Consider the following 26282-nt stretch of genomic DNA (forward strand, 5'->3'; position numbering starts at 1 on the left):
GCAGAGCATCCAGCTCTGGTGTCCCTGCACAGGAAGGACATCGACCTTTTGGGGTTAGTGCAGAGGAGGAACACCAACATGATTAGAAGGATGGAGCACCTCTCCTATGAGGAAAGACTGAGAGAATTGGGATTGTTCAACTTGGAAAAGAGATAGCTTAGAGGTGTCCTAATTGTGGCCTTCCAGTGCCTGAAGGGAGCCTACAAGAAAGACAGAGAGGGACAAAGAGCATGTAGTGACAGTACAAGGGGGAACGGCTTCAAACTGAGAGTAGGTTTAGAATAGATATTATGAAGAAATTCTTCACTGTGAGGACATTAAGACACTGGAACAGATTGCCCAGAGAAGGTGTGAATGTTTCATCCCAGAAAGTGTTTAAGGCCAGGCTAGCCAGGATTTGAGCAACCTGTCCTAGTGAAAGGTGTCCCTGCTTGTGGCAGGGGGGTTGGAACAAGATGATCTTTAAGGTCTATTCCTACCAAAAATATTCAATGAGTCTATGATTCTTTGTCTAATGCTTATTGCCCTTTATCAACTAAAACAACAATAAAGACAAATATGGAAATATTTTCAGAATTTTCTTTTCAATCTGTACACAAGTAGAACTCAAACTGACCTCAGCTAGAGTTTCTCTTTAGTGAGGATTTCAAGATTTCAAATTCCATGGATTTTAAAGGTCTCTGCTGAGAATAGCAATTCATAAAAGCTACCTGAAGAATGAAATGCTGTGGAATGACATTATTGAGTTATCTGTTCATTATATCTGCATACTGAATTCATTTATTTATGAGTTGTTTGCATCTCATTTGAACCATATTTTTCTATGGCATGTAACTTTTCTTGAAGTTTCTCAACCCCTTTTTAAACCTGATCTTGCCATTTTTCTCCTACACTAGTCATTTCCAGTAAAATTCACTGAGCAAATAGATCAGATATGAGTCTGCCTAAGTACTTGATACTTTCTGGAATTAAACTAGAACAGTGAATTAGATCAGCAGCTATGAAGTTGCAATGTTTATTTCCATAAAAGAATAAGTATTTCAGAATATTACAGTATAGAATGGAATGCATTTCAAAGCATAGTAATTTCTCTCTTATTATAGCCTTACTTCATTCATGGTTGAAACAATGTCTCTCTCTGTCTCTGAAGCTAATGTCTGACTCAGAACATTTATATTAATATAAGGCAATAGATAATACTACCAATATTAATGAGCTTTAAGAAAGCAATGCATTGATTTTGACAGATTTTCTTTTCATATAGCAAATAATTTCGAGGATTTTAATTTCATTTAGATTCCATGTAAAGCATGGAATTTTTCTTCAACAGAGAAATGCTATCCTTCCAAAATACAGACACTTCTTCAGCAAAACTTTTTAAAATGCTATTTGCTCATGCATGACTTCCCTCAATTCTTTCAGCCCATATAATCATGGCTTAAAATATGCATAACATTCCTAATATCAGCCTCGGGATTCTAGTTCTTAACTAACTGATTCTCCTTTTTCAAAGTAATTTATTGCCTGCATGTGAAGCTAAAACAATGTAGATATACAACATAGCCAACAGAGTGCTCTTAGACTACTTCTGCCTAAAAAACCTAACTTGGTCTTATTTCTTTTCTTATCTGTGCAAAAACGTTGCTATCAGTTCCCTTCATAAAGTCGTGCAGGTATAAAGAAAACCCTTGCAAGAAATACTCTTAGTTTGGAGTTTAAATGTAGGACTATTTGGCTTATCTCCATGGGGACGTAAGGTGACCATAACAAAATTAATTTTTATGTATATATACATAGCATCTTGCCTATAGAGAAAAAGGTGATTAAAAATTCTGGGTTTATATTAATTAGGTTTGGATTATGTTTAACACTTACTGTGCATTCACAGAGATAACAATAACATAGAAGACAGTGAATCAGAATCAACATTATCATTGAGCACTGCAATGTCTTGTCCTCGCTCTCCTCCAGTCCTCACCATTTCAGTGCAGCATCCCATTAACTGGGATATATATGAAAATTATTTGAATAATTTGCAAGAAAATTAAATGAAGACTCTTCAATAACCATGGTTTGGAATTCTAAGACATGCTGTCACTGAAGATCATAATTGGCTTTGGTATTCTATGATCTTGTGCACTAAACTCAAAGTCTGAAATGAGGCAGAGCAGTGGAACAGCTCAGCATTCCTGTGGGTATAGATGCACCATCAACATCATGTGCACATAATCCATCCACCTACCCTTTTTCATTCCAAAAGTGCCTGTTTCCTCACACAGTTATTACTCCCACTTGAGTTTGCACTTCCTCATCCAGCTTCAATCATAATGTTAGCTGATTTCTGGACAGACTACAAACAACAACTGCTTCCCTTTGGGCATTAAATACCATTTAGTATGCTTTTTTCCTTTAGGAAATAACTAAACCTAATAGTGTTAAAAATACCCCAAAATAGTCAGACAATTATAGGAATGAACTTGGAAATTTTTACTGCTCTTAAATGCATCTAACACATAGCACGTTCTTGTATACAGGCAACTTTTTTAGTGGCAAAATTCAGAATGAATATATCAGTTTAATTTACACTGAAAATAGTAGTTTTAATTCCACCAACTCACTCTGTGATCAATGTAGTAGCAGTTGGGCCTTTTTTTTGGTTACCTTATGCTTTGTGGTTTGTTCAGATGAAGACTAGTCCTTACTGTCAGAGTCTTTTCACATAGAATGTTTCCAGTAAAACCACCTGTTGATAACACCACCCTAGGAAAAAACCCTCCTGCTAACCCTGATAAGGGGAGAAGTTGTGATTTCAATCTTGATGCTTCTCACCATCTGGCTCCATTCAAATTGGCAATAAATTAAACTAACTTTCTCCAACTTGAGTCCGTTTCACTTGTGATGGTAGTTGGTAAGTGATCTCCTCATCTTTATCTCAACCCACAAGCTTTTTCTTCTTACTTTTTTCCCCTGTTCTGTTGAGGAAAGGATATTAGAGAGCGGCTGGATAGCCAGCTGAGGTAGACCCATCGCAATGTGCTAGGCACAATCACTCAAGTTTTTGCAAGGAGAAATTCTATACCTTCACTATTCTGAAATAAAATCCTTGGCTTCAGCATCAAATTTCCTTCACTAAGTCCCTTTCAGTAATACCAAAAGGATCTATAGTTCTTGTTAGAAACCATAATTCTCTGAAAACGATACAATACAAAAACACATGCAGTAGCACAGCATTTTTTTCCCAAGAAAAGAAACCTATTCTTTTTTGTTCTTTAGCCAGTGAAATACATGCTTTTAAAGTTCTTAATGTTGCAGAAAGGCAAAAATGTACTTTGTGTCAGTGCTAGTCCAGTTTCCACTTCTTCTACATTAGTTATAGAGTTCTCATTATTTCCTGGTCTCTCAGTTATTTTTTTCCAGTTTCACTCATGTTGGTTTTCTTTATTTGTCTTTTAAAAACTAGTCCTTGAGTACGTTCTCCAGTCACACATAAACAATTCTGAATAGTTCACTCAAACAAATCCAGATATGTCTACATGTTCAAACTCCATACAATTTCTCTGTCTTTTTATGGTGTATTTATGCAACATATTGACTTGAAAAAATAATTGCCCCTCAATCCTTTCACCAAACCCCTCTGTTCCTTTCTTTCAGCCTACACAGAAGTTAGTGTGATAATGCAGCAAACCAGGTCACTACAATGACCCTGACTAAGAAACACTTCCTTCTTTTTCTTCTTTTGTTTTCATTTATCAGTAAAGAAACTTTTCATCCTACAATGAAATTCACTCCCTTACTTCTAGGAGGTCATTGTGAAAAGTAAGCATAATGACAAATGTAGCAGTGAATCTACCTTGTATGGGAAGCTGTGGTAGATTCACTGCTACAGACAAATCTAAGACATATATACTATTTTCCATAAAAATAATTTAAAAATCTCTGTATTCTCTGTACTGCTATAAAACATAAAAGGAGACAGAATCCAGGACTATGTGGTAGGGGAGCAAAAGGCATGCTAGCCACAATGTCTCATTTCTGATAGTATAATGACTCTACACTTGAAATCCACCTTACACTTAGACATTGTTTTCCTTAATCTTTTTATGTAAGCAGCAACATCAGCAAAAGCCTACCATGAAAATCTTATTGCAAATTTCTTTTTACAGCCCTAACTTCCTGATGTTTTTGAAATACTAGTGTAATTGAGAAGGCGTTGGAGTATTCTGTGTACTTTTCACTGCAAAACACTAATATTTCCAAAGTCAGAATGAAGGGCTATTTATGACATAAAAGTTACAGCCAGCTGCTGCTATCAGTATCTCAAAATACAATCAGACTGCATGAAATGTGCTCTATGGCCTCTGTGGTGCACAGTTTTATACTATTAAGAGTAGTTTAGAAATAACGGAAAATGATATTGATGGGATCTGTTCTTGATTGTGCACAACAAGGCAGACAGGAATGCTTAAGGAAACTGAAACAATAATAAAAGTAAATTAAAGATCCAGTTGCAGGCTGCAGATGACTCTTATTTCTCCTACCACATTTTCAGTAAAGATTTGGCAGGCTAGTAAACTTAGCATCTTTAATGGCCTTCTGAGTATGTAAGCTATGATGAAGCAGACTTAACTGAAAAATTGTTTCAGGCTGCTAAACTATATAAAGTAGTGTAACTGCATTGACTGAGAAGAATAAGCCAGAAATTGTCCTACTGGATGCAAAAATTTAATAAATGTTAGGAAGTGCTTATGGGCAGATATATTAACAACTATGTTCAAAACAAAGCAGGACAGGACAAAAGGACAGATGAATAAAATGTAGTCTTTGTATTAGCCAGAGTGCAAATTTTCACATGCTGCATAATGTTACATAGAAAGAATTAAAGAAAAGACTGTAAATTATGATCATTCTCAAGCCTCAGACATCAATGTTTAAAATCCATACACAAAGTAGTGTGCATCTGCATAGATCAGAATATGGAGAGCTATAAATGGATACAACATGGATGGAATTTCTTGCTTATACAGTAGGATTACAGTACGAACTAAATGAAAAGATTGTTTCTCCATTTCACTACCAAAATTAAAAAAAAAAGAGCATAATGAACTTAATTTTCAATTTGAAAACACTTGGCTTGTAACTACACTTTATACACCAAAACAAAACCAAAATGTGTTTTGTGCAATTTTTCTTAGAACTTTTGGGTAATTTCTAGCTTGATTCTTAAAGTAACTTTTCAACATTCACGTGGTCTACAACTTATTACAATTACCTATATGAGGCATGTAAGTATAGTCAAGTTCAGTGCAATACTAGTAATTTTTACATGGCTGCTTGTTTTGTTCAAGGGATTGGTTTGGGTTTTTATGTTACATATACATATGAATACGCACTTAGATTTTTGTATTGCTTGTGTCCCAGATATACCTCACTGTTCTGCTTCTAACACTGAAGAACTTTAACCAAAAACAAGTTTTAAAACAGATGTTTTTAATTACAGCAAAACCCATACTCTACTGCACTACAGCTATCAGAATTTTGCCTAACTTACTTAGGAAAAACCCACATCAATTCAGTCCAAACCAAGGATTTCTTTTAGATTTTGCTGCGATCCACGGAAACAGAGTCTAGAGAGGCTACATCTACATTGCATTGTTACATTATTACTGAGAGCTGCCACAGTAAATTTCTACAAATCTCAAGGGACTTACAGACCACGTAAGTCTTGTCCCAGTATGACAATACAAGCAGTACGTTCAGGACTGGCATGTGCCCCGCTGCTTCTTGTACTGCCTCTCACACCCTTCAAACATTTGTTCTCCCCTAAGACATTTGCATCAGATAAAAGGTGCATTTAAGAGTTGCTGCTAGGCTCCTGTTTTTAACCAGCACAGTTGCAAATACTGAGAAAGATGTGCTTATGTGTGGCTGCTTATTGCTAGCACTATTCCTGCTTCAAAATGCATTTCAACTTGAGCAAGAGAAGTCTGACACTCAGTGTTGGCTTTGGCTCTACCTCATTTAGGCCAAGAAATCTGTTGGGCTTAACACAGATGAGCAAATCTAGGAGACAGAAGGAACGCAGGACAATGTGGACTTCAAAATGGTAGCAGTGAAAAAAGAATCCTTTTCAGTAGGTTTAACCAGGAGTTAAATGAGCTCACATGGGCACTGCAGAGACCAATAGTTGCAAGATAGATACTGAAATTCTACTGAAATTCAATCTGTGGATACCCATGCACAGGTTCTGTACTGACATTTATGTTCTGGCCAGTCTGATGTAGACAAATTAATCAACTGAGAGAAGACAGGTGAATTCAAGTATCATGTCTTACAAAAATAACCTATTGTTCAGAACACTGCTGCAGCAGGGCTCAGCACCTGATGTCTCTGCTTCTCGATCCCTTCCAAACATCATTTGTGCTGTGGTTTGAAAACACATGCCAACATGGCTGAGGCTTTCCACATATACGGCATAACTTTAAATATACTGCATAAGGTCACTGAGGGACTTGTGGTGTACCCGAAGGTGATTGGGAGGGGAATCTGGCAGTAGTTATCTTCATGACCACAGAGAATATAATCATGGATATGGTGTAAGTACAGAGCACTAGTCAGCTGTGCTGTGAGATTTTTGTTATTTCCCAGAAGTCAACTGCTGTTGTAAGACATGAAGTGGAGATAATGACTTCTTTTTCCATGTCTGTGCAGGTGCCACCCAAAGAGGAAGGAGACAGAAACTGAGTGCAAGGTCTACACCACTTGCCCTGGATGCCAGAGTACCTTTAAATCTGGTCCCCCATAGCCTGTATTTGGAAGCTTGAAGAGACATGGTTCACCTGAATGTGTGCATATGGGAAGACAAGAACCTGATCTCCAAGAACTTCAGGGATAGATTAAAAAAACTGTTTAACATCTGAGAGAGAGCCTGGATAGCCAGTTTTAAGAAAACAAACTCCAGGCTTAGAATCAACAGAACTCAGAAATCAACTACAAACATATCAAAGGCTGCTAGGAGAATCAGATAAGCTCTAGCTTGGAGTTGAATGTATCCACGGGTGATTTTTGGTATTGAACAATCTGAAACTGGATGCCAAATGTCACAGAGTCACAGAATATGCTGAGTTGGAAGGGACCCACAAGGATCATTGAGTCCAACTCCTGGCCCTGCACAGAACCATCCCCAGGAGTCACACCATGTGCCTGAGAGCTTCTTGAACTCTGTCAGGCTTGGTGCTGTGACCTTCCTTGTGCTGTGACACTTCCCTGGGGACCCTGTTCCAGTGCCCAACCACCCTCTGGGTGAAGAACCTTTTTCTAATATCCAACCTAAACCTCCCTTGACACAACTTTAGGTCATTCCCTCAGGTTCTGACACTGGTCACCACAGAGAAGAGATCAGTGCCTGTCCCTTTACTTCCCCCTGTGAGGATGCTGAAGATCACAATGAGGTCTCTCCTCAGTCTCCTCTTGTCCAGGCTCAACAGACCAAGTGACCTCAGCCACTCCTCACATGGATTCCCCTCAAGGCCCTTCACCATCTTCGTTGCCTTCCTTTGGACGCTCTCTAAGAGCTGAATATCTTTCTTATATTGTGGTGCCCAAAACCGCACACAATATTCAAGGTGAAACTTCCTCAGTGCAGAGCAGAGCGGGACAATCCCCTCCCTTGACAGGCTGGTGATGCTTTGCCTGATGCCCCCCAGGACACAGTTGGCCCTCCTGGCTGCCAGGGCACTGCTGACTCATATTCAACTTGCCATCCACTGGGACCCCCAGTTTCCATGGCACTGTTTTCCAGCATCTCATTCCCCAGTCTGTACATGCATCTGGGGTTCCCCCATCCCAGATGCTGAATCTAGCACTTTCCTTTGTTGAACTTCGTACGGTTGGTGATTGCTCAGTCATCCGATTTGTCAAGGTCTCTCTGTGGGGCCTCCCTGCCTTCAAGGGAGTCAACAGCTCCTCCCAATTTTGTATCATCTGCAAACTTTCTTAATGTCCCTTTCAGTCCCATGTCCAAGCCATTTATGAAGATGTTGAAGAGCACAGGCCTAAGATGGAGCCCTGTGGAACCCCACCAGTGACAGGTCTCCAGCCTGATGTTCCCCCATTCACTATTACTCTCTGTGCTCGACCTGTGAGCCAATGGCTCACCCACCACATGATGTGTTTATCCAGCTGTGTGCTGGGCATTTTGTCCAGAAGGATCCTGTGAGAGACAGTATTGAAAGCTTTACTGAAATCCAAAAAGATTACATCAGCTGGCTTCCCTTGATCACCTAGGTAGGTTACCTTGTCATGAAAGGAAATCAGGTTTGATAAGCAGGACTTTCCTCTCAGGAAGCCGTGCTGGCTGTGATCAATCAACCTAGCATTGTCTTGCAGGTGTTTTTCAATCCTTCCCAGAATAATCTTCTCCATTACTTTTTACCAGACACTGAAGTGAGACTGACAGGCCTGTAGTTTCCAGGGTCCTCCTTTTTGCCCTTCTTGAAAATCAAGACAACATTTGCTTCCAGTGTGCTGGGACATCTCTGGAATCCCAAGACTGCTCAAAAATCATTGAGAGAGGTTTTGTGATGATAGCAGCAGCTCTTTGAGGATTCCGGGATGAATCCCATCAGGCCCTATAGATTTGTACAGATCCAGCTTCAGCAGCAGATCCTGCACATTTCAGGGTTGACTGGGAGTTGATAATTCTCACAGTCGTGGTCCTGCAGCTCAGGGCACTGAGACCCCCTTGGTCTGTCATCCATGTTGAAGACAGAGGCAAAGAAAGCATTAAACACCTCTTCCTTGTCTCTGTCCCCTTTTGTGAGATGACCATCTGCATCCTGTAACAGGCCAATGATATTTCTATCCTGCCTATTGCCATTAATATATTTGAAAAAACTCTTTCTATTGTCCCCCACAGTTCTGATCAGCTTCCACTTCAGTTGAGCTTTGGCTGCACAGATTTTCTCCCTACAGCAACAAGCAGCATCTCTGAATTCTTCTCATGTCACTGGGCCTTGCTTCCACTGGGCATTTTCTGTCTTACTTCCAAGAGAAGATTCCTGTTCAGCCAAGCTGGCCGTCTGCCTCTCCTGCTTGACTTCTGACAAGGGGCTTAAAGAAAAATTGATGAAAACCCCCACCAAGCTGAGGTACTCCTTAGAATTGTTCTAATTAATCTGTACAAAGGAAGTGCAGACAACTCAACAATGAAATCTTTTATTAGAAGCTATATAAATTTATAGATAAATACAATCCTTAATCCATAGATATGACAATTTGAAATAATGTGTTTGGATCCTTTTATTCCAAAATAAAATTTAAAAACCTCATGCTAATACCTTAATTTCTTCTTCTGATAAATTTCAGACACACTGTCAAATAAAGAAGGGAGCTCTTTTTCACATTATGGTATTTGAAATAATCAAAACTTGTACATAAAATTATTACTGCCATCATCAGCTTAAAATTTACTTTACTGGAAATACTAGCAATGCATTGACTATTTTCTTTCAGAAAATAGAATCTCTTCCCATATCTATTGAATGCTGTGATTTCATAAACTAAAAGGTAAAATGAGGTTAAAATATACTCACTTATTTTACTTCTCACTTCATTTAGCTTTTCTCCAAGGCATTTAACTTCAGCAAACCTGTCAATGCAAGGATAATGATACAGAATTATTCTAAAGAACAACTAGTGAAACTAGTTGATCACAATAAAATACTGAATTACTCAATTTTTGATTGATAAGTAGAAGTAATTGGAAACTATTTTCCATTAGAAAGATTATCTGGTCCAAGAGAAACCTTTCTGAAAGAAACCATGCAACAGATAAGTTTACTAGACAGACAAAACCAATATATTTGACCTTTTAAGTTTTAAAAACTACGGTATCTCAACTCTAATGACTGCATTCTCTTAAATACTCTTACTACACCACAGTATTATTCTTCATATGTTACTTTACTTGCAATGTTTTAACAAACAGTGATATAAAAGTAAAACTAAAAAATAAACCAAGCAAATTAAAACAAAATGATTGAAAATATTAGAACTGCTCACAAGGAAATTTCAAATTTCAGCCTGTAATTAGCATATTGCTGATGAACATTGTGCTGTGTGGAAATATACATCCTAATCACTAACGAACCTCTCAAACAGAAAATGTGAGAAAACTAAATGATGCTGTTCTTCTACAGATAGCCACTGAGTGAATGCAGACTTTCAGCTGATATTCAGCTCCTGCTCAAATAGCAACACACATGAAGATATGCAAATAGCAAGCAAGAAGCAGGCTGAGAAGGATGGAAACGAATGAATGATTCAGTCTTTGGAAACTCTCTTTTTCTAGAACGCAAATAGCTTGACCTTAAATCAAAACTGGAAATGAGTGGGAAATTCCCTCCAGGTATGTTTCTAAATGAGTTCACTGACCACTTCCTCATTATATTCAAATAATCAAATCTTCACATGGTATGTAAAATATTTTGATGATCAGAAGTTTCTTTTTTAGCCATACACTGTATGTCTTGCTCCTTAGGAAATGTGTCATATCTAAATGTATTCTTACATTTAAAAATTTATATTCTCTACATTTCTTACAGTCTGCTAGTACTTGATGCCTACTCCTTTCGTGCTTTTCTTCTGTCAGTTTTCTGATGTTTCACAGTAGTTGCTGTCATAATTATTCTCTTACACTTATTTAATTCGGCACTATATAAAACTGTTCAGGAAAAATCAGGTTTAGGACATATCAGGTTTTCAAATGCCAAATATATTGTGCTGTAAAAATAATGACAATCACTTCAATGTACAATGGTAAAGTCCAAGGAGTCACTGAGAGAACTGAGGCTATTTCAAGAAAATATCGATTGTAATAGTCTAAACAGTAATAGTTTAAAATTTAGAACGATGATTTGCTGCACTGTGACATTTCTCATAGGACATTAAGATTGACATGAAACTCTGAGTTGTTACTTGGATGTGTACAAGTGGAACCTTCCAGAATGTGGAGGCAGAACTCAATTGTTAAGCAAGACTTGAGGTGATCTGGAAGAATCTTGCTCTAGACAAAGTAACTGAGGAAATCCACAAATTGTACTTCTGTCTAACTCAAATAATGGTAAAATAGAGTAAAGAAATACAACTTCTCCCTGGAGAGGTGGGGTTTGAAAAACTGCCCCTTCTCAACTAGTCAATTTCCCTGTAAAACTGGAATGAGTTAGAATTTCGGGTGCCTTCATTGGTACCTGCTCACAAACATACACTTTCAAAGCTGAATTCAACAAGACTAAATGGCTGGAGCTGGAGGGTTCCTCAGCACTTACTCTTTCTTACATTAGGAAGGCAGAAGCCTTTGAAGCATCTGTGAGACTTTATATAAGCTTATTCTACTGGTGTTGACTTAGAGCCCCAAGCAGGCATTGAAGAGTGTGTAAATATCAAAGGGAAGAAACCCCAAAGTACTTCCTCTTTCTTTCCCTCAGGTCCCATGAACAAAATAGCAAGTTCCTCAATAACTTAATAATTTTTGAGGTAAATCTCACGTTGACTATTAACTCTAATTCATGTTCACAGAGAGATTTATCTGGACAAGTTGAAGCCATCTATCTATCCAGTCCTTATTCATAGACTACTGCCAATAGTTGAATGGATCATGCATATGTTTCTCAAACACCACAGTTTATAAACTAGCACAATAACATAAACTGAAATTTGGCATTAATGTATGACAGTCCAATGGATTCCATCTGTGACTATGAGTCAGTCTAACAAAATAAACCAGGTAAAGACATAAGATTTGGCTCTTCTTAAAAGGTAAAAAAGCTATTTCTGATACTCTTCTAATTAAAAAAAAGGTGGTATTATCTAACATTAAGCTGATATTGCTATGAATATTGATGAGTGAACAATTATATATTGTAAGCTGAAAAAATTCCTGTTATCTTACATGGAGACCACTCAACAGAAAGGCTGAAGTTGACAAATTATGGCTTCTATTACCTACAAGATAAATACTCCATGATGAAACCCTAAAGTGAATTTAGCCACTGATTTCAGTGGAACAAGCATTTTTGGCAAAGATTTCACTCTTTGAATGCATGTGCCAGTAATTTAAAAATAAACTTCTTGAAAAACAAATCTCTAACTCATAATGTAAACCAAGACAAACTCAGAGGCTGTCTAATAAGACAGTGGAGACATTTAGTGAATTAAATGAACATGCACTTGTTTTTAATTATTAAAAATTACAACAACAAGTGACCTAAGTGAAACTCATCCTTTCCATGAAACTTGCCCATAGGTATTGAAAAAAACGAGTTAGTTGCTAACCAACTGAAACACAGAAAGCAAGGAAAGAAGAAAATGGAAAATAGTGGAGAAAACAAAATGGAAACTAGATTTACATCACATTTGTAAGCTCAGTAGAATTTTACTACTGGAAATACTGACTAAGATGGGGCTTAAAAGCTTTGTGCAATATGCAATATTACATTGGAATGGCTCATCTGGGAAGATTTTTTGATAGTATATTTCACCAGAAAATGAGATGTATTTTTCTCCTCCTCCGAGAAACAATCCTAAGTGAACATGGTTATGTTGAGAAATAGGATGTTATTAAGTTCTCTGGAAGTCAAGTATAGGAAGTCCAAATTGCAGAAATCTGATTCTGTCTGGGCACAAACACATGTTTATTGTTTAGTTTTGGTTTGGTTTTTTTTAAGCAGGGAAGAAGTTATTAAGGTACAGAAGAAAAATAAAAAATAATTGTTTTGTATTAACTGTAAAGTAAGCTGTAGAAGGTCACCTTTTTTATCTTACGAAGGTACTCCTCATAACCAACTGTCCTAATTGGATAGCTTGAATCTATTTTCTTTCACTTGAACAGTAATGAGCTTCAGAAAGAAATTATCCTTAACCATATCAGACTTCTCACCTTTTAAATCCAGAGACAGTACTGAGTTACAATACTAAGCTACTGCCTCTGTGAAGAGCTCTGAAGCAGAAGGTGAAAAAGCTTTACTCAAAACCAGATTTTTTCTTATATATATATATATTTTTTTTTTTAACAAAACAAATGTTTTCAGTATTTGATTTAACCAAATGACTGCTTTTGAGCATTTATACAAGGGTAGTTACAGAAAAAAATACATGTATATTGTATATGTATGACCATATATAGTCACATCTATATGAATAATTTCACAGCCCAAGCTACAGTTGTGAGCTTCACAGTGAAACTTCCAATTAGGCTCACTGACAGTTCACCATTGAATTAAGAATGATATAATGCGTACTCGATGTCTTACTGAGATGTACCTGGGGCTCCTGAGGAACCAACAGGGAAACACCAGTGAAATACCTCAAAGGAATTAAGAAGTGCCCCTCTAAGAAGGTGACACGGTCAACAGTCCAGCTGAGGTGCCTTTGCACCAATGCACGCAGTGCGGCAACAAACAGAAACTGGAAGCCACTGTGCAGCTAGAAAGCTGTGCTCTAGTTGCTATTACTGAAACTTGGTGGGACAAATCCCATGACTGGAGTGTGGCTATTAATGGCTACAGGTTGTCAGAAGGAACAAGAGAGGAGGAGGGGTGGAGGGGTTGCTCTCTACATCCAGAGGAGGATTGAGTGTGAAGAGCTGTCTCTGAAGAACAGACACGTGCAGGCTGATAGCTGATGGGTAAGAATCAGAAACCGAGGCAACAAAGGGAACCTTGTGGTCAGTGTCTACTACAGGCCTCCTGATCAAGGAAAGCCTACTGACAAAGCTTTCTTGCTCTGGGTACAGGAGGCATCACATTCACAGGCTCTTTTCCTGCTGGAGTACTTCAAACGTGCCAATATCTGCTGAAAAAGTAGCATGGCAAGCTGTAGGCAATTCAAGAGACTCCTGGAATGCATTGAGGATAACTTCTTAAGCAAGGTGATAGGGGGGGATGTAATACTGGATCTACTGGTCACCAGCATAGGTGCACTAATCAGGGATGTCAAGACTGGAGGCAGCCTGAGCTGCACTGATCATGCAGTGATGGAGTTCATAGTCCTGAGGGATATGGGTCAGGCAAAGAGTAAAGTTTGGCTCCTAAAGTTTAGGAAAGCAAAATTCCAGCTCTTCAAGGAGTTAGTTAATAGCATCCCCTGAGAAACTGCCTTCAGGGACAAAGCAGTTGAACAGAGCTGGCAGATCTTTTAGAATGGTTTCCATGAAGAGCAAAACCTTTCAATCCCCAGGAGCAAGAAGTCAGGCAAGGAAGGCAAGAGATCAGCACGGCTCAGTTGAGACCTGCTGATCAATCTAAAGGGCAACAAGGAAATGCACAGGCAGTGGAAACAAGGAGTAACCTAGGAAGAGTATAGTGGTGCTGCCTGGTTGTGTAGGGATGGAGTCAGGAAGGCCAAGGTGCAGTTGGAGCTTAACTTGGCAAAGGATGGGAAGAATAATAAGAAGGACTTCTATGGGTATGTCAGCCAGAAAAGGAAGCTCAAAGAAAGTGTACCCCTCCCTCATGAACAAGACTGGTAAACTGGTAACAATGGATGAGAGAAGGCTGATGTACTTGACGACCTTTTTGCTTCAGTCTTCAGTCTTCATTGGCTCTTCTCACACCGCTTGAGTGGATGGACTGCAAGACAGGGACTAGAGGAGAAAAATCCCTACCACTGTAAGAGAAGATCAGGTTCATGACCACCTGAGGAAACTGTACACAGGTCTATGGGACCTATAGGAATTATGAACTGTCAGGCTCATCTCTGTGCCTGGGAAAATCATGGAAGAAATCCTCCTAGAAGCTATACTAAGGCACATGGAGAACATGGAGGTGATTCAAGACAGCCAGTATGGCTTCAGCAAGGGCAAGTCCTGCCAGACCAACCTAGTAGCCTTCTATGATGGAATAACTACATTTCTGGAGAAAAGAAGAGCTATGGATGTTGTCTATTTGACTTCTGTAAGGCCTTTGACGGAGTCTACCACATCCTCTTTAAATGGGAGATATAAGGATTTGATGGGTTGACTGTTCAATGGATGAAGAATTGGTTGGATGGTTGCATCCAGAGGGTAATGGTTAACGGCTCATTGTCCAGATGGATATTGGTGACAAGTTGTGCCCCTCGGGGGTCCATTGCTGAGACTGGTACTGTTTAAAATCTTCACTGATGACAGAGACACTGGGATTGAGTGTGCCCTCAGTACATTTGCATAAGCCACCAAGCTGAGAGGTGCAGTTGACATACCTGAGGGACAGGATGGACAAGCTCAAGAAGTGGGCCCATGTGAAACTCATGAGGTCTACAAGACCAAGTGCAGGGTCCTGCACCTGGATTGGGACAAACCCTGATATCAATACAGGCTGAGGGATGGAGAGATTGAGAGCATCCCTGGGAAGAAGGACTTGGGGGTACTGGCGGATGAAAAGCTGGACATGACCTGGCAATGTGTTCTTATAGCCCAGGTAGTGAACTGTATCTGGGGCTGCATCAAAAGAAGGGAGGCCAGTAGGTTGAGGGAGGTGATTTCTCTCCTTTACTCCAGTCTTGTGAAATCCCACCTGGAGTACTTGTTAAGGAAATTTTCCTGTCTGACTATCCAGGGGCCACTCTGGCAGTCTGTTGTGGTTTAGGAATTGTATTCTCAAATTTAGTGGCTTAACAAAACCACAGTGCCACTCACTTGCCCTCCCCCTCCAGCTGGAAGCACAGAAGGCAAAGATCATGGGTTGAGACAAGAACAATTTACTGGAAACAGCAATGAGATAGTAAGAGCAACCATATTAATACAAAAAGTGTACAAAAGAGAGAGTGCGGAGTTCAACCCAACCTCAGCCATATCATCAAAACCACTCCCTCTGCTCCAGACCAGCATTACCCCACCACCCTGTTTGTCACACTTGCTCTACCGGAAAAGGAATGCCCTTCTCAGAAGCGAGAGAGAGTCCCTTTCCCCCACACCCCGGCCATGATGTAAGATGGTATAGAACAACATTAGGGTCTTGGCAATGCCCACATGGCTCCACAATCCACCCTCTGGCAGCTACTGCAAAAAATTAACCCTGTCCTTGGCCGAAATCAGGACACAGTCACACTCACATCACCTGAGCTAGGACCAAAGCCCCTTCACAGTGGGTGGTTCCACTGAGCCAACAGGTGCCTTGCTTGACTCCCTACATTCACCACACTCACACAGACAGACAAGGGCTCCTTACTGGCTCAACCCTAGGTTTCCCATAGCAGAGCCTCTCATACGCCTGGATCCTTAAAATAATTTAATTACGATGCAACACCAGAGAAACAGCTTGAGCTGATGCCTCCAAGGAAGGACCCAGAGCAAAGGAAACCCTGGACAGTGTAAGTGTGTGAAAGTCTCAGCTCTTCCACCTAAGTCACTGGCTCCTACTATGCCTCTAAGTGTCTGTTCACCTGGCTGGCTGTGCCCTTTGTTGTGTAAAGGGTCAGTACCAGTTCATAGCCTCTTGCCTTGGGCTCTTGCCACTCAGAGCTCAATCTGCAGATCCCACTGAAGTGGCACACTGAGCTACCAGCACTAAATGTATTCCTCAACAGTACTGCATCCAGTTCTGGAGCACAGGAAAGACATGGATCTATTAGAGTTGGTCCAGAAGAGGGCCACAAAAATGATTTGAGAGCTGGAACACCTCTCTTATGAAGACAGTCTGAGACAGTTGAGCTTGTTCAGCCTGGAGAAGAGAAGGCTCCAGGGTGACCTTATTGCAGCCTTTCAATATTTAAAGGGGGATTATAAGAATGTTTTAGCAGGATCTGTTGGGATAGGACAAGGGGCAATGGTTTTAAACTAAAAGAGCACAGATTTAGAGTAGGTATAAGGAAGAAACTTTTTACAATGAGGGTGGTAAAACACTGGAACAAGTTGTCCAGAGTGGTGGTGGATGCTCCATCCCTGGAAACACACAAAGTCAGGCTTGATAGGGCTCTGAGCAACCTGATCTAGTTGAACATATCCCTGGTCATTGCAGAAGGCTTGGACTAGATGACCTTTAAAGGTTCCTTCCTATCCTTTGCGATAATTAGCAAGCCAAGAAAATCTCCCCCAAATACCCAAAGGAAAAATAAGACAGCTAAAAATAAGTAATTTGTGAGCCAAATACTGTTTGTGGTATGACAGAAGTGGTTATGCAACTATAAACAAAATTATTAACATGAGAGGCCTACATATAAAGGGAAGTTATGGTAACTTTTAAACATGTGGTGTCCACACTCTTCTTCCTGTGCAATTTGAACACTGGCTGGGTAACAGAACTTTTGTGTAACTGGTAGTTCAGAGGCTGCATTCCAAATTACAGACTGGACTTGATGTAAATCCATTCTAATGAACTTGGTAAACTTGGAGCTATAAGCATTTTTGCTAAAAATGACTGCAAATGGCAGAGGGAAACTCTTGCTCCAGAGTATCAACATTCACATTAGCACTGATTTCAGCAATCAGCTGATGCCTATTAGAGAAGGGTTACCCAAGGCATTAGTTTGAATCCCTTTGTCGTTTAGGGAAAGCAAATCTGTCATCAAACTTTGTGGATTCTGCCCATCTCTATTATATGTTCTGAAACCAGAAGGAAATACTGGTTTGCTTCATAGTAATAACAAACAGAAAAAATATGGAAGAATTGTGATTAACTAGAGGAAATGCAGGGCATGGCTCAGAACTGTGTTGCTCTCATTATCATGCTGTGACCATGAAGTGTTCTGCTCAATAAATAGCAATGTCAGAAATTACTCATTTATGCAGTGATGATGCAGTGATGTGACATCATCTGATATATGGATCAGAAGAAAGGCATTACTAAACATCCAGTTTACAGGGATAAATTCTTACATACATCTAATACCTCATCAATTTGTGTTCCTATGTCTGAGTTGTAGATCCAGGTAGAAAGTTAATCAATTCAGAAAAGTGATAAACAGCAAGAGCTTGAATAAGTCACACAGATGTGGAGATCACTTCTTGCCTCAATTTCACTGAAGTAAATAAGTATTAAACTTAGTAACCCTGAAAACAATGTCTTTCATGCCTATTAAGAGAGAAAATTGTGTTAAAGAAAGCAGAAGAAAGCAGGAGGAGAAAACTCTAAGGCAAAAAAAAGAAAAAAGGAAAAAGAAAAAAAACCCAAGCAACTATTAGGGGAATTGCTAGTTAAAAGGACAGATTGAGAGACCTGCTTTCGGCATCTGCAATCTCAAACCCATATATTTCTTTTGCAGTACAAGGGGAGTTAACACTTGAAAAACTGACACTGAAGCAGTGCTGTTATCCAATCAACATGGACAAGAGTTGGTGGTTTAATCTGCGAGATGTTTAAAATCTACTGTATGAAAACGTTTTCAATGTTTTTTCCATTCTCGCCATCTTCACCACATTTTGAAGTGTTTTGCCAGTATTAACAACAAATGTGGAAGGGGAAAGTATTATTTCTGTTTGCGAGTGCAAAACTGGCAGAGAGAAGTTAAAATCACTTGGCAAAAATGCTAGGAACAACAGACAGATGCATATGTTAAACATCTCCTAGCTTACTGTCCAACTCAGTGTCAAAGCCAGTAAAACATTTTTGACAATGGAAATTGCAGTAATTGATTCAGTCACATGGATTTTACTTCCTCTAAGTAATTCTTAATCGTGCATGCCATTGCCACGTTGCTTTAACATGGCTATGAGGATGAATAAAACCAGTGGCAATATGCACTAAGATTCCTCATGCCACTTTCATGTTCTATCCAGACTTCTATTCTCTTACCACATAGTGCCTTCTGAATATGAAATGTTTTAAGTAAGAAAAGACAAAGTTTCTGTACCAAGTCCTCAATAGAAGTCTGGGATGTCTGGTGTAAAATTATGTTCTTACCTAGACTGATAATGAACTCTCAGATGTCTTCCTCCAGCTGTATTTTGCTGTGACACTCACCTCTGTTTCAGAAGCTGTTTGTTGTCCTCAATGGTTATACTGTCAGCATGGTCCCGCTTGAAAACTTCAAAAGCTTCCTGACATCCAAGTGACATCTTTCCTCCTGCCCCAAGGTAAAAAATAATTACTTCACAGTCATCAAAAGACAGACATTTTGCACTTAATTAAATCCTATTTAGACAAACACAGCAAGTCAGCCCAGGGGTCTTAAAGCACAAAGAAGACTAAAGTTCAGTTTTCCACCAATGGGAAAGCATTTTTGACTAAAGATTTCCATTATCTGACAAATTAATTTTGTTTCACATCACTTCTCTGAAGTCTGAAACCTTGAGGTGTATAATTTCTCAAGACAATTTAAAATGTTCATGTGAAATATTCTTAAGTGTGAGCCAGAGGTATTTTCACAACAGCAAAACTCAATTTGCTTCTGTATTTCTTTCATCTGTTTCATACTGGATCCTTAAAATAACTTGAATATTTTCAGTATTCCTAGGAAAAGAAAATTCAGGCTTCTTTTAATTATGTATTAATGAATATTTTTCATATCCTTTTATGTGAAGCAGGAATTCTACCTACAAAAATGGTTGGTTCCTGCCTTTTTACATTTCCAACTTGGTGTTTGTTTCCTTTTGTGCACCAGAATGTCAAGACTTATTTGGCCTTCAAATCTTTTTAAAAATCACTGTAGAAAAGTATTCTAGTCTCTATAATTTATCAGTTCTCATTGTTAGATGATCTAAGATCCAAGTAAGATATCATGCATTTGTATTAGCAAAAAAATTCAAAGGCTTAAGGAGAGTGACAGATCATGACAGCACCTGTGTTATCAGGTGTACATGTATGTCATTATATAAGCAAGGAGAAACACTTAAATAAATTACAGTAATGAAGATAGCTCAGGAGCAAAAAGGTGGAGGACTCTCACTCAGTGTGAAAAACGCAAAATAGCTTCACCTCTAATTCAACCTCAAGGTTGCAACTTAAACCTCAAAAATGTTATTCCTTGAATTGGAATTTGATTCTCCGCCATTTTTTTCACCTCTAAAGCCTTTCTTTTGTCCTACTCACAAGTCTGCCTTCCTGCTTCAGATCTACCAGGACCCCCAAATCCACTGTGAACAAGAGCTATAAAATTTTCTAGGATTTCTGCTGTGCAAGTGTTTTCTATGTTTTATGCCAATGTGGGTAGAGTCCTTCCCAAATCTTTGTTTGCGAAGCCTAGCCGTGAATGAATGAAAGCCAATGGACCAGCATTACCAATAACATACGTATGCCAGTTATTTTTCAGGCTACCTGCTTTGCAATTTTGGTGTAAGTAGGTTTTTCAGGCTACCTGTTTTGCAATTTTGGTGTAAGGGTTTTCTCCTTCTCCAAGTTTCTCCTGTTTTCTTTAACACAATTTTCTCACTTAATAGGGATGAAAGACACTGTTTTCAGAGTCACCAAGTTCTAAACTCACTTTGGTGAAACTGAGGCAAAAAATAGGCAACACTTACCTAAACAGGTTGGGATATGCAATACTGGGATGTTACCCCTTATTCGGGTCTAGCTCCATAAGCTGCATTTTAAAGTCACTCTAAACATGTTCTGCTAAACCTCATCACACTTATAATGTCAGGATAATTTCCCACTGACTGCAGTGAGATTTCAGTGATGTAAGATACTGTTTACAGTGAGGGCTGGTAAAAAAAATTAGGACTCAGACTTCAATGATCAGTAAAAGTTTAAAAAAATTATTCAAAATAGAGAGAAAAATTTGCCCACTGTTTCAGTCAAAAGAATCAGCACATCTGTTACTAATTCAAAAATTTTGAGTTGAAAATAGAACCACCAGGAATGTTTGAATGGCAAAGCATGCAGAAATGCTCCACCCTTTTTGAATAAGAAAATCAAAGAAAGATACAGAGCAGTCTTTACTGTTGTGTGATCCAAAAGAGCAAGAGGATTTAGGAAAATATATTTTTCTGTGGTGATGACCTGAGAATATAATGTTCATGTTTCATGCTTGCCTTGAAGAAAAACAGGCAGCTTTGCAAGCAGAATTTTATAGCACATTCATCCCATCACTAGCACTAATTTTAACATGCAGCCCGATTTGACCCTCTAGAATTGCTTTTGTTGCAGAAAAAGTTTGTATTAAGTGCAGAAAGCCTGGACCAAATTCCTGATCAAGCCTAAAATAAACAATGAATGCCCTTACTCATGTGTAACACTGCAATGTAAAGTATTTAACTCTTCTGGCAAAGTACTGCCTTATAGAGTAGGAGTAAAAACAGTAAAGTAAGTTTGGAAAACAGAATTATTACAGTGCTTATTGCTACTGCCTGGCAGAAAAGCATCAACCAAAATTAAAGGTAACCTGATAATCATTTTCCAGCACTAAATTAAGAGGCAGTAGATTTGTACAGCCAAACAAAGCACACAAAAATAGATCCCCAGAACTCCTGGGAAGGGGAAATTTTCTGGTTTATGCAGTTCATTTTAAGAAAATAGAGAAACATATGAACTAGTAAACAATACTATCCTGAAAATGATATAAAAGGAAAGGAACTTAAAATGGAACATTGAGATTGTATCTCAGCATAATATAAACATAAAACAGCTACAGAAAAATGTTGCAGCCTGTGGGTAATGACAAAAACGTTTAGGATGATAATAAGAGAAGACAGCAATGTTAATACTAGTAAAAGACTGCAAGAGACATTGGAAACTTGATGGAGTGGTTGTGTTTTCATTCTGCTCAGTAATGAAGATTATTGCTTCTCCATGGTTGACGTGGTATCTTCAATCATGCTGTTTACATTTCCTTAAATATTCTTTAATTTCATAAAGTAGCCTCACCTTCTTCCAAATGGCCTCCAAGTGCCAAGGTGCATTAACATTATTGGCATGCTGTTTCTCCTGGGCTTAATTCCAACAAATAAACTATATATTCTCTTAAACCAAGGTGCTATCGAATTTCTGTTTTTCTCTAGCTGTAAATCGAAATTTATGTAAAGATATATATACATGATATGAATAAAAGCAGAATTAGGAGAAGAAACCATTGATGAGGAGAAATTTTTGGCAAGCTAGTGGAACAGTTCAGCTAAAACTGTTAGAGAAAACGATTTCTTTCATTCTTACAATTCTTAAACAATTTCTCCTCTCCTTTAATAACATGGCATGGGGTTGCAAAATAAATATTTGAAAATTCTTATCTAAGGAAGAACAAGGAAACACATGTCATTAAGTCATTACAATGTGAACTGGAATAATCATTACCGTAAAAATAATTCACATCATTGGAAAAAGCATAAAAATTTCTTGCAATCACAGTCATGAAACTCCAGTTGACAGGGTTGCATGAAAGAGTGATAAATTTTGTATCAACTTGATTTTAATGATACCTTTCCTGTTACGTTGTGTAGTTTGGCTTTAATGTTAAAACACAAGTATGCCCAAGTCACACAATGTGAAATTCACGGCAAACCCATCATTATTTACAGCAAATTCACACAGCTGAAATTTTGGTAAAATTCAAGTTCACTTCACATCCCAAGTTTGTATGTTTAAGAATGTTTTCATTGAAGGTTTGATTTCAGTCTGTAGTCCTATTCAGTGAACTCTCTCAACTTTCACATTAAGCAAAAAACTTTGGTTCCATAGGCTCCTATCCTGAAATGTGCAAATTACAGCTGTCCCACTGAACTTGGTAAGTCAACAGGATGGCAATTAAGGCTCAAGCTCTGAACTAGAGCAACAAGATCTGAAATGATCAAGAAACAGAAAGCTTGTTGTAGTATTGATAATGGGCTAAACTTATGAAACCAGTAATAATTCAAAATACACTGAGCAAAAATGTAATAGTGCTTTTGGGTGTTGCTGATTACTTTTTAAGGTAAGAAAAGATCAAAGTGATTTAAAGACTCAGTTGCACGCCTACAGCAGGTAGAAGCCTGTATAGCAGCAAAGATCCTGGGAGGTATTTTGCACCCTATTCTATCACTAACTAATTTAGAGATCATTTATTCTATGCTGTTACATATACAGATGCTATTTACAGACATCCTAAACACCAAATGTTAAGTTTAAATGAACTTTAAAGTTAAAGGAACATGTAGGGTATAGTGTGGCACTGGGTGCTCAACTCCCAGCAGAGAAATGATATGGCTGAATGCTATTTTTAAAATGGTATCCACTGAGATTACGTCGGGGTTACATTGATTAAGTAAGAGCACGCAAGTGGATAAACATAGACTTTATTTTGTTGCCTCAAGTGATTAAACACTGGTGTACATATTTAAATGACCATACTGATTTTTAAATTTATCCGACACTGACAAATCCTATTGCAGCTTGTATTAGTGATCACAGTTTAAAAATATTGGATAATGTGAAAGTACTCTATTTTAGTGTTGTGGTGGGGTTTTTTTTTGCCCCATACAGATTTCAAGACTGCTCAATCTGGAAATGGCACTTCCAGTCCTGAGTCTGGCCACCTTCTGTTTTTTGGTTTGTTTCTTGAAAAAGGTTTTATTGCTCAGAGGGAGAAGGCTTTCATAAAGTTTAATGCATGAAGCCCACAGAAAAAGTTTACATTGGTCTTCAGTTAGGTCTGGAAAAATATGTCAAACAATAGCATGAAATTGATATCTTCTCTGTCTGAAAGCAGAACTGCAGTGTCTCCTCACAATCCCACCTTGTAACCAGATTTTGTTCCTGGTATATGAGAACTCTAAGGAGTTTTCAGCAGCCCTCATACGAGATGATGCCAGTGTAACCCACTAAAAGAATTGGAAACAACACTCCGGAAGAGAAGAATTAAGATTGCAAGTTGAGCTGTTCTGAGGGAGGAACATTAAGACTGTTGACAAAAGCAAACTCTTGGGATTAGCTGTTCAGACCACGTATTCTGATGAGAAAGGCATCTGTCCACATATCTGCCCATGTGTCTGTTTTGTAGAAACTACATTTTCACAGAAAAAGACTTCATCTTCCCTTTTCTACTAAGAGCTCTATTGGACAAGAATTGTCAGCTCTTCCACTGAAATCAATAGGAGCAAAAAGTCCCCTTGGGTCAAGGAAAGCTCTCATGCAAGTGAGGGTTGTCTGAAGAATTTCAGGACAGCAACTAGTGTGAATTGTGAGTCTTCATGCTTATGAAGACTGTCAGCCTGTTTGTGTTACTATGTATTTCTACTTACTATCAAATGAAAACAAAAGAACTATAAAAACTTCCAAATGAAACTAAAGACAATATATTTGGTAAGTCTTCGTAATAGAACTAGGGTATTAGAAATCATATAAGCATAATTCATTACATTTTTACCAGGATCTATCAAGATATCATAGCCATCTGTTCAGAATGGAAAAAAGATGTAACAGAGCTTGGGAATTATGAACCAATAAAGAATAAATACTTAAAAATAGGCAAACAAACCCCAAAACAATATACAACAAATACTTCCCTGCTGTAAAGCTCAGCTAAATTTCTCATGAAAAGCATGTATATTACATATGGCTACCTTCATTAGACTACTATTCAAAAATGGGAAAGACATAAAACAAGGCTGCTCACAGCACCCCTGCAGTGTTGAACTGCAAAACTTTTGGGAAAGGTAAAAGCCTCGAAGGAAAACCAAAATATTCAGATGCAATGAACTAAATAAAACATTGGCAAAAATTAATTTCTCTGGTTCTGGAGTTTCTTTGTTTATTTGCAGGGGTGGAAGAGAGCGAAAAGAACATTTTCTTGAGATTATGAGCATATTTATTGTGGTACTGAACATTGATCTAGGCAGGTCAGACAAGTGAATTCCACAAGTGAAAATGTCTATTGTGGAAACCCTTGAGATAACTGGTGCATGGGTCATTTACCTAGGCATTATCTTATGCACACAAAATTAACTGATTGACAAGACAAACTATTCCATATATGTTGGAATAATTTATAAACAGAAGAGAAATCATCACTAAATGAAACACTGAAAATGACTAACAGCAAAGAACAATCTTGTACAGGAGCATGTCAGACACAAATCAAAGACAAATCAAAGACAAGAAATTACACTAATTTCTAGTGCAATGAATATTGTTAGAGGATATGTGATCACTAAAGATGGGATTCCTTTAAGAGTACTAAAATAAAACAAAAAAACCTAACTATTACATATAATGTCAACTTTGTAAAAGACAATTTTTATAAAGCACAATTGAAATGCTTCCAAAGAAAACCTAAACAAACAACCACTTACAAGTATCCTATTAGCAGTAGGTTATTACATTAATTAATAATCTTCTACAGGAGTATTAAGGCAAATATTGAACTGTATATCAAAACCAAAGGTTAAATTAAGTAAAAACTTAAGATAAAATTGAAAATTTCAAGATCGTCTAAGACCACAGAACAACAAAACTCCAAATGGGATACGGTAGCTTTAATCATGTTGAATTTTTTCAGTTTCTTTATTTTGAGCAATCTCAAATTACAACACAGGTAAGAAAAATATTTTTCATATTAACCCAGATCCATGTTTATAACAGCTCTAGTTTTTCAACCAAAGCCACTTGACCTTTAAAATCTAATGATAGTCAGAAACATCATTTTAGGCCCCTTACTGTGGTAAGTCTGATACCAAAATCAATGTCAGAGTGATCTCTATGTGATAAAATTGAAACTATTGAAATAGCTTTTCCTCATTTTCCTCTTCTGGAAAACTGGTATACCAGTTTGTCTCTCTGTCAAATGTTGCAAAGCACAGTGCTAGTGAGAACTACAGGATAAAAGGAAATTGTTAATAGCAACTTTAAATACTGTCATCATCTTCACCTTATAGAGCACATATTTTACTAAGATGTTACACTCAGTTAACAGAATAATTTTAGTCTGATTCTGTTTTTGTTAGTTTTGGATTCTAACGATTTCTCAGATTACAAGGCATGGAATCAATATGCTGCAGAATATCTGCACTAGCATCAATGATTTTCAGCCTGCCTACTTTTGTGTTACCTATTTACGCTAGTATGTTCTCTTTAAAGAGCCAATGGGCAGCAGGGACATCAAATTCAAAATGGGATCAGAGGAGACAAGGATGCAGGTTGAAGCTACTTGGCATAACCAAAATGTTTGCAGTTATCAGCAGTGGGGAATGAAATAGTTTACCAATTGATAGTTGTGTTCTGATACAAATATTATTGCAGAAATATTTTACATTTCATGTATGACAGCTTGTATATCTCAAAAGAGAAAAAAAATCAGCTATTTGCAACCATTTACTTCTTTAAAGATGCCTGTGAGATCATATTTGATTGTATAATACATACACACATTTAAAGTCCTTAATTAATAGGTACAAAGGGAGAGCCTGA

At 38.1% G+C, this 26282-nt stretch overlaps 1 protein-coding gene across 9 annotated transcripts in view; it reads right to left on the reverse strand.

Moving 5' to 3' along the window:
* Positions 1 to 26282, reverse strand: part of KIF6 (kinesin family member 6) — a 165561-nt gene that overhangs the window by 48066 nt on the left and 91213 nt on the right. For 8 of the 9 annotated variants that reach the window (XR_003533948.1, XR_003533947.1, XM_027681767.1 and 5 more), the window contains 2 exons: positions 18933 to 19035; positions 9591 to 9646 (listed from right to left, as the gene is read on the reverse strand). Coding sequence is in view for 7 of the 9 variants with exons in the window: in XM_027681767.1 (XP_027537568.1) it covers positions 9591 to 9646; positions 18933 to 19035 (159 nt within the window). In the remaining 2 variants the exon portion in view is untranslated. Of the gene's footprint in view, positions 1 to 8317; positions 8549 to 9590; positions 9647 to 18932; positions 19036 to 26282 lie in introns of those variants that run through there. The other variant, XM_027681769.1, reaches the window with a different exon arrangement.

This window comes from Neopelma chrysocephalum, unplaced genomic scaffold, assembly GCF_003984885.1.
Source record: "Neopelma chrysocephalum unplaced genomic scaffold, ASM398488v2 Primary Assembly neopelma1_61b, whole genome shotgun sequence".
NCBI classification, from domain to species: domain Eukaryota; kingdom Metazoa; phylum Chordata; class Aves; order Passeriformes; family Pipridae; genus Neopelma; species Neopelma chrysocephalum.